Here is a 9,133-nt window from a genome sequence, read left to right as displayed (position 1 = left end):
CCCACTGCAGAGCACAGGCTCCGGACGCGCAGGCCCAGCGGCCATGGCTCACAGGCCCAGCAGCTCCGCGGCACGTGGGATCCTCCCAGACCGAGGCACGAACCGTATCCCCTGCATTGGCAGGCGGACTCTCAACCACTGCGCCACCAGGGAAGCCCTATCTGAAATTTTATCTCTTGCATTCCAAGAATGTTTTTGTTGTTAGTAGAGAGACTTTATTGTAAAAGCCTCCTCACCTAGAGCTCTGGTCATTTTTTGTGTTTCATTCATCTCTTTCATTTGGCTTCAAGTAAGGTAAGGACTAGATAAAATTCAAAATTTACTGAATTTTATGTTAATACCAGGTCCAGAATTTCATTCTTGAATACCTCCCTGCATTGGGGTTGTTAGCGTTTTTTAAGGAAATGGCGGGTCAGCCATTCATTGGTTCTCATGGCTTTGCAGTGGAGGCAGGGCCTTTCCCTGATTTGGCAACCTCCCACATTCCTTTGCCTCTGAGCTATTTTTCTCTTCTTAATACTGGCTGGTGATTGGTGGTGTTCACTTTCACTCTCCTTCCAAGAGGAGGCTCCCGAGTTAGATACTTCACTCTCACACTCAGTAGTATCACTGTCAGGTTGTGTCTGATTCACCCGGCTGAATTCAGAATGGTGCCTCGCTCGTCTTTGTTCAAGATATGCATTGACCAAAGCCACTTCTGAGTCAGTTACAAGAGGAAGTTGGTTCTGCTTTGGTTTTGTCATCATTTGCAAAGAATCCCTGGCACCATCTTTGTTTTGCCGCTTATAGGAAGTATCTTTGCTTGCTAACAACAATGAAACAAATCAACAAGTTAGGCACATTGCTGGTTACTATAATCTCATCTTACCTAAAAAGGAAGCCTATCGCGTGGGCTCACTCTTTGCTGCCATTTGCCAAGCCACCACTTTTCCCCACTCATTTGCAAGTGTTGGCAGCTGACTTCATTTTCCAGTACCATACCAAAACTCCTAAAAACCAAAAGGGTCAGATAGATGCTTGACATATTACTTTTGAAGTTTCATGGACCCTTGATATAATATCAAGGGAAAGGTCTCCAAACTTTTCCAGAGAAGGACCTTTTTACCTTTGCCTTGACGGCTTAAAGATGCAAGCGTGTATATGAATGTGATTTGGGTAGCAGAAAACTAAAAAGGATCTTCTCTTTATACACTAGTGTGCTGGAGTTGGCTCACACCAGCCAGTTCACAAGAACTGATAAACTTTCAGGAATTTTGCAAGATGGCTGTTAAACACAGTTATTGGTAAAAATTAAATTGTATAAACTTACCACTAAATCAATTTGTTACAAATAAATGTAATAAATACTCAAAACTCATCACTTCCTAAATTATTTTACTAGATTTTATTGTGAGGTTTGCTCTTGAAGCTACTATTTATGTCTGTTGTCTCTGGATATCAGAAATACTATGCAATGATGTGCTACTGTGCATCTCTTCCTAACTCCTATGTTCAGTGACATCATGTTGGTAACCTGAAATTAGTTTTGGTGGGAATAAAAATCAACAAGCACTAAGAATCAGGTCTTCACTTATGGTTTTCTTGATTGTCTAGACTTAAAGTAATGGAGAACATGTTACTGACATAGATTACATTTAAAGGTGTCATGCCTATAGCCGCTATATTGTGAATAGCACCCAAAAATGAGGAAATATTCTTCCAGAGTATTCTAAAACTATTATCCAGCTCAACAAAGATGTCATACACATCATTAACAACCAAGTTCAGTTCCAACGTACATCTTTCTGTTTCTTTCATCTTACTCCTTAACTTAAAGGAAAGTATCAATAACATGCATATTAGAACTACACTCGTTCATCTATTGCAGCTATAGGTTGGCTAAGGCTATAATCAAAGAAAGTATTTTGTGAGAATCAGTGGCCTATATGGAATTTACCATAAAGTGTATTATATGTTTTATTATTTGTAAATTGTCTGATATACATCCTTTATGTATATCATGTATGTATGTATTTAAATGATATATACACACATTTTTGGAGAGCCAGTTGTTAGACATTTATCAGCACACCACTATTTATAGGTTATTGAAAAAGATGTCATATATAGCTCATAGTTCTGTGGTAACACTAGCAATAAATGTGTGTGAAAGGCAAGCTGTGTGACGGGAGAATGCTGAGGAATGAAAAGACAGCTTGAACTCTACCTACCAGTAATTTATAGCCTCTAGCAGCTTTGCTGAAGTAGCTAAGCAGTCCTTCTGCACCAAAGCAAGGTGTTCATCCAGTGGGCCACCACAGGTCTGGGGAGGCTCTATAACACTCTTCGCTATTTACCTGTGTTGTTCGCTTTCCACACACAACACATATTTCTCTCATCATAGTCCAATATCAAATATGCACTGGCTCTCACCTTTACTTATCGAACTGCTTGTTCCATTGTCTTCATTCTCTTTCTTCTCAGACATCTGTTTCAGAAATATCGATTAGTAATAGTGATCTCAGTTGGTTGTTTTTCCCTCGTATTTACTTGTTAAGAAACACTATTGCCTTGGGCCCTTTGACAATGTCTAATTTTAAACAGTGCAGTTCAATAAATACTTACTGAGTTCCTATTATTGTGATCCTACTTCTGCTGCCCATTAAGAAGACCATGCTTTGATAGCAGGATCTACCAAAATGTTTTGAACCCAGCAAAATGGAACAAAGATTGAGAGAAAATAATACTGATGAGAAGCTATTAGTTACAAAGTTTTCTTATACTCACTGATTTTATAGAGAAATATCGTTTAAATGTCATTTAAAAACAGATATGATAGTACTAGGATTAGTTTTAAATTACTTTTTTTTTAATTTTTGGCCATAATGTACAGCTTGTGGGATCTTAATTCCCCGACCAGGGATCAAACCCATGCCCCCTGCAGTGGAAGCACGGAGTCTTAACCACTGGACCGCCAGGGAAGTCCCAGTTTTAAATTACTTTTTAAAGGACATTTTATCAGGTCATGTTATGATAATTCTTTAAGATCTTTATATGAATTCATAGACTTATATCTCCTAAATCCTTCCGAAACTTTCCTCCACAATGCAACCATAATATATTACCTGTGAATATGGCAACTAGAAGAAATTGATTTCTTTGAATAGTTCTAATTTCAAATATTCTGCCCCAATATTCCATAAATATATTTGTCCCATTTTTCACGTGTCCCACTTTTTGATGCTGAAAATGGTTTTGCTAAAAGATACGCATACAAAGCAACTCTTTCAAAATATATCAAGTATGTTAGAAATACTCATAACACTTTTGGCACATAATAATTCTGGGAATCTATCACTGGGAAATAAACTCCAAAAGAGAGAAAGATTTATGTACAGAAATATTTATCCCAATGTAATTAGGGTAATATAAATACAAAATTCAAAAGTAGGCTCAGACTTCCCAGGTGGCGCAGTGGTTAAGAATCCGCCTGCCAATACAGAGGACAAGGGTTCGATCCCTGGTCTGGGAAGATCCCACATGCTGTGGAGCAACAAAGCCTACGTGCCACAACTACTGAGCCTGCGCCCTAGAGCCCCCAAGCCACAACTACTGAGCCCACGTGCCACAACTACTGAAGCTTTCATGCCTAGAGTCTGTGCTCCACAACAAGAGAAGCCACTGCGATGAGAAGCCCACGCACCGCAACAGAGTAGCCCCCACTCACCGCAACTAGAGAAAGCCTACACGCAGCAACGAAGACACAATGCATCCAAAAATAAATTTTTAAAAAAGGAGGCAATAGTTAAATAAATTATGATGTAATCATACAATATATAGTTGTAAAAATTATAATAAAAGTATGTTCTAACATGAGGAAATAAATGTTATAATATTAAGTTAAAAATCAAGATGCAAATTTATATATGCCGTATGATCACAAGTTAGCTAAAAATATGAAAAGAAAAAAGACTAAGGGATGTACGCAAGTGTTAGCAATAGTGGCTTTGAGTGTTGAAACTGATTTGTTTTCCTTCTAATTCTTCAAATTGTCTACAATTAGGGAAAAAATGAATTTATGTAGAAAGTCATACTGCCTCTGGGTTGAAAAGTACCACACTTGGTTATTCATAACTGCAATCTAAGATCTTTGGTCCACTCCTTTCTTAATACCTGATCTCCACAATGGCAGGCAAGTTTCTCTAACGAGGTACCTCTTTGCTTTTTGGGTTACTGAAATCATTCTCTGAAAGCTTTCAGTGAAATCCTCTTTTAAGATAACTGTTTTTTAAAAATGTTTTTGGGTGGCCTTATTTTAAATTTAAAATGTATACAGATGATTATTAAAATATTAGAAGTTTATGAATCTTAAAAAGTTAACAGTAGTTGATTATTTCTATATAATCTGGAGTGGTTTTTATTTCATTTTTTCTACTTTCCTATAATGTCCACATTTTCTATAATGGGTACTTTTGTAATTCAGGGGGGAAAGTGTTTTAAAACACTTATTAGGTTTATATCTTTTTCATGGAAAGCTTCCATATTTGACTTGATGTCAAATCAAAATGTAATCACAGAATCAAAAGAAAGATTTTACATCAAGCTAAGTGGAATCATATGAACTGTGGTTACCAAAAGCATTTTATTAAGTGTCTTTGTGTGTGACTCAGCTGAGTGAAAACAGCAGAAGTGCCTGCCCTGAAGTGTAGGGTAGGACAGTGGTGAGATCTGGGCTATGGCTCTGCCTTTCTTCCATTGTGATTTTACCAAGCCACTTAACATATGCAAAAAGAAGAGCCTGGACTGGTTTTGTTTGGAAAAATTCCAGCACTAGCTGTCTGAATAAACACTAAAAATATATATAAACTAAATATAGTATATATAATCTCTGAGAGCAAAAGGGTACATGCATCTTAGATAGTGGCAAATCCAGAGGAAATCAGTGTGCTTCATGTTTGAGGATAATTACCACCACATTTCCATCACGCTTTTACCATTACTTCAAGGTTTGTAAATAAATGTTCATAATTTAGCAGAGAAAATGAAGTTCAAAGTGAAGGAAAAATTCCATCCTTTTTGACTAGCTCTCATGTGGTTCTCAGATTTCAAATCTGGGACCCTTTAGAAGAAGCAGTTGAGTGGATTATAGTTGCCATAAGGGTACAAAGTGAAAGACAAAACCTCTAAGATAATTAAGGTTTTAATCAGCACTGAATAGATATAATTCAACATTTCAACTATGCTATGAAACAAACAAATGATATGACAGGAAACCTGGGTCTATTCTCCTCTCTGTCATAACCACTCATGTGTCATTGGACAAGTCACTTAATTTCTTTGGGCTTTATCAATAAAAATACAAAGGATAGATACTGATATCTTACTTGCCTACAAGCAGGAGGCTGGACCATAAGCTCTCTTGAGGTCCTTGAAGCTCAGGGCTCTATGACTCCAAAAGCTGATGCAAGCAAGGGAGCAGAGAAAGAACTTAGACCTCTCAAGGGGGTCTTCATGATGAAATTGCCAAGAATCAATTTCAATTTTTTGTTAATTTTCTAAAGTAGCTTTTCTTGCCAGGCTAGACAAATTCAATGTACTTAGCTAGGGAGTCTAAGACATGTATAAGCTATCACTATTCTAAATATTCTTTTGGCAAAGTATCTATCTTAAGCATTTAGACTTTAGATGAAACTTCTTTTTAGGGGGAGGAGGTGATGAGGGGAAGAGTCCTTGATTATTACAATGGAATCCAGCTGGCATAGACATAACAAACCTCCTCCTCTCCATCTAGAGTTGATAACAGCATTCAGCCTAGCTGACCATTGCCAGCCTAGTGCTCTGGCTGTAATGCTAAATGGTGGTGGTTTTATTTTTTGAGTTTTTTTTTGCGGTACGCGGGCCTCTCACTGTTGCGGCCTCTTCCGTTGCGGAGCACAGGCTCGGGACGCGCAGGCTCAGCGGCCATGGCTCACGAGCCCAGCCACTCCGCAGCATGTGGGATCTTCCCGGACCGGGGCACGAACCCGTGTCCCCTGCATCGGCAGGCGGACTCTCAACCACTGCGCCGCCACCAGGGAAACCCAGTGGTGGTTTTATTAATCATCAGCCTGGTATTAATGGTCAGCAAGGATTCCACATCAGCAATTTATAAGACCTCAGTTACTCATAATATGTGGGAGCATCACAGCCCTGATTAAGTGGGCTATCTCACTCCTTAGGATGGCATTTTTTCCCCAGTAGGTGGTCTAGAGTGGTGACTTTAGCTCTGTTTAGTTTAGTTCTGTATCTTTTTCTATGTGGAGAATGTAATGCCTCATTCTAAAAACTCAAAATCCTACAACATGTATCCTATATATATGACAAATTCTGTATCTTTGATTAGAATTACACAGCTACAAAAGGAATTTGGAGGTCATTAACCAGTAGGGAAGTTTATCCCAGTATTACTTAGCATTTGGACAAACTGAGAACAACCTAAATATCTCAAAATTGCAGATTTGTTACGGTGCAACCATAAGACAAAATTATGTAGTCGTTAAGAGTGCTGCTATGTAAATATAATTTGAGGAATGATTACAATATAATATTAAGTTTAAAAAAGCAGGTTATAAAAATATATAAAATATAATGCCAACCATCTAAGATCAAAGACAGACAGATGAAGAGAGATATACTGTGATGCAGAAAAAGAAAAAAACTAGAAGAACATACTCCAAAATGTTAACAGTGGTTATATCTAGGAAATAGGATTACAGTAGTTTAAATTTTCTTCTTCATCCTTTTCTATATTCTTGGGTTCTCTAGAATGATACTGCATTATTTTTAAAACTAGAAGACAAACTTTTAAAAAGTAGTTTCACCAATGTAAAATAAATTTATTTTATGGAAAATCCCCTAGTATACAGTAAATATATTATTTAAAATGAAAAAGGATATCCTACCCAGACAGAAGCCCGAGAGAAGAACCAATATAATGGTTGGGAGAAGACCAATATAATGACAAAATACCAAAGCAGGAAGTTCCCTATTGTCTCACAAGAGTCACCCTTCTGGCATTCATAATCTTGATTTGGAATGGTAAAACTTGTAGGTATGGGGGGAGGATCCACCTCCCAAAATAAAGAAAAAAGGTCTCCCATGATGGCTTCTTGAACATATTCCCCTCAAAGGGATGAAGAAGACTGGGAAGTACTTCACTCCATGTGTACGACAACTTCCTTGGCAACCTATTATGACATATTCTTCAGTAACTATGACAGGAACTGACAAACATTTCTTGGATTACTAAGTTTTTGGAAGATCTGTCTAAATCACTTCCATGAAAGTTTAAGGTATATGCCCCATATCTCAATACGGTGCATTCTGCCATAATCTTTTTCTTTTTTTTTTGTCCTGAAACTTGTATATACAGTATTTTCTTTAAATACAGTATTTTAATGTCTTTTTTTTTTTTTTTTTGGCTGTACCACATGGCATGCAGAACTTGCCCGACCAGGGATCGAACCCATGCCCCCTGCATTGGAAGCGCAGACCACCAGGGACCACCAGGGAAGTACTTTAATGTCTTTAAAATCTAAGTCTCTGGGGTATCCATTCATTTTTTTCAGTCTCTTTGATATATATCATATCATTGTAAATTAACATACAGAGTCCTAATGTATTATTGACTGAATTGTGTTCCCCAAAATGCCTATGTTGAAGCCCCAAGCCCCAATTTGGCTATAACTGGAGATAGGGACTTTAAAGAGGTAATTAAGGTTAAATGAAGTCATAAGGATGGGGACCTAATCCAAAATGACTCTTGTTCTTATGAGAAAAGGAAGAGACATAAGGGATGTGCAAGCACAGGAAAAAAAGGCCATGTGAGGACACAGAGAGAAAGGGGCCATCTGCAAGCCAAAGGACACAAGGCTCAGGAGAAACCAATCCTGCTGGCACCTTGATCTCAGATTTTCCACCTCTACAACTGTGAAAAAATTAATTTCTGTGGTTTAAGCCACGCAGTCTGTGGTATTTTGCCATGGCAACACTAGCAAACTAATACATAATGCCAACAATACATCTAATTTAGGTAGTAGTCGTGTTCCTTTTTAAGCCTTGAATAAATGCACAGTAATTCATAGATTACATTAAGAGGGAAAACATAGATGTACCTGTTGTGAATTACATCAAACATGCACAATTTCTTCTTATGAAAGAGTCAGACATGGGTTGGGGACGAAACTCGTATTCTAATTTTGACTGTACATTTGCACAATTTTCAAGTTAGTTCATCTCTATATCTAAAACTAGAGCAAAACACCATTGCTGCTAAGGCAATCTAAAAAATATAAAACTCCACTTCAAAGAAATTGGTTAGATCTTTAAGAGCACAGCATACCTGCAGATTTTCATTAACATGCAATACCACGAGGAAACTTCATTTTCTTCTATTGGACCTTAGGAGCATTTTAGGAAAAAATTTTGGTCACTGGGACGTACAAGATGTAACAATCCGTTAGCTTATTATGACACGGCATGATGTTTTTATTAGAGGCACACTTTGCATCCCCACGAGCAAGTCTCCAGACCCTGCGCACGCATCCTGGACCATGCCGGTCTGCTTTAGGCCCTCGTCGCCTCCTCCAGGAAGCTCGCGGGGATCCAGGGCTGGGCCCGCCGCGACTCCTCGGGGCTCACTGCGCCCCACCTCACCTGCCTTTCTAGAGAACCTACCGGCCTCCCCCGGGTTAAGCTCCTCCAAGTGGTAACCAGGGAAGATTTTATTTTCACATCCTCGCGCGGCTCAGCGGCACATTGTGGGCGTTTGTATTTGTTAGATAAAAGCAAACTGTAAGACAGGAATAAAGACGCAGACCTACTGGAGAACGGACTTGAGGATATGGGGAGGGGGAAGGGTGAGCTGTGACAGGGCGAGAGAGAGTCATGGACATATACACACTAACAAACGTAGTAAGGTAGATAGCTAGTGGGAAGCAGCCGCATGGCACAGGGATATCGGCTCGGTGCTTTGTGACAGCCTGGAGGGGTGGGATAGGGAGGGTGGGAGGGAGGGAGACGCAAGAGGGAAGACATATGGGAACATGTATATGTATAGCTGATTCACTTTGTTATAAAGCAGAAACTAACACACCATTGTAAAGCAATTATACCC

At 38.8% G+C, this 9,133-nt stretch overlaps 1 protein-coding gene across 1 annotated transcript; it reads right to left on the bottom strand.

Annotated features, from left to right (window-relative positions):
* Positions 1–386: 386 nt before the first annotated feature.
* SSMEM1 (serine rich single-pass membrane protein 1) lies at positions 387–7,118 on the bottom strand. The gene is made up of 3 exons (XM_065884379.1): positions 6,921–7,118; positions 2,413–2,467; positions 387–805 (listed from the first exon to the last, which is right to left on the bottom strand). Exons 1-3 carry the CDS (start codon positions 7,116–7,118, stop codon positions 387–389), a joined length of 672 nt encoding a protein of 223 aa, XP_065740451.1.
* Between the last annotated feature and the right edge of the window lie 2,015 nt (positions 7,119–9,133).

Source organism: Phocoena phocoena, chromosome 9 (assembly GCF_963924675.1).
Source record: "Phocoena phocoena chromosome 9, mPhoPho1.1, whole genome shotgun sequence".
Taxonomy (NCBI): Eukaryota; Metazoa; Chordata; class Mammalia; order Artiodactyla; family Phocoenidae; genus Phocoena; species Phocoena phocoena.
Note: the sequence above shows the minus strand (reverse complement) of the source record. Positions and strands in the feature narration are given on the sequence as shown.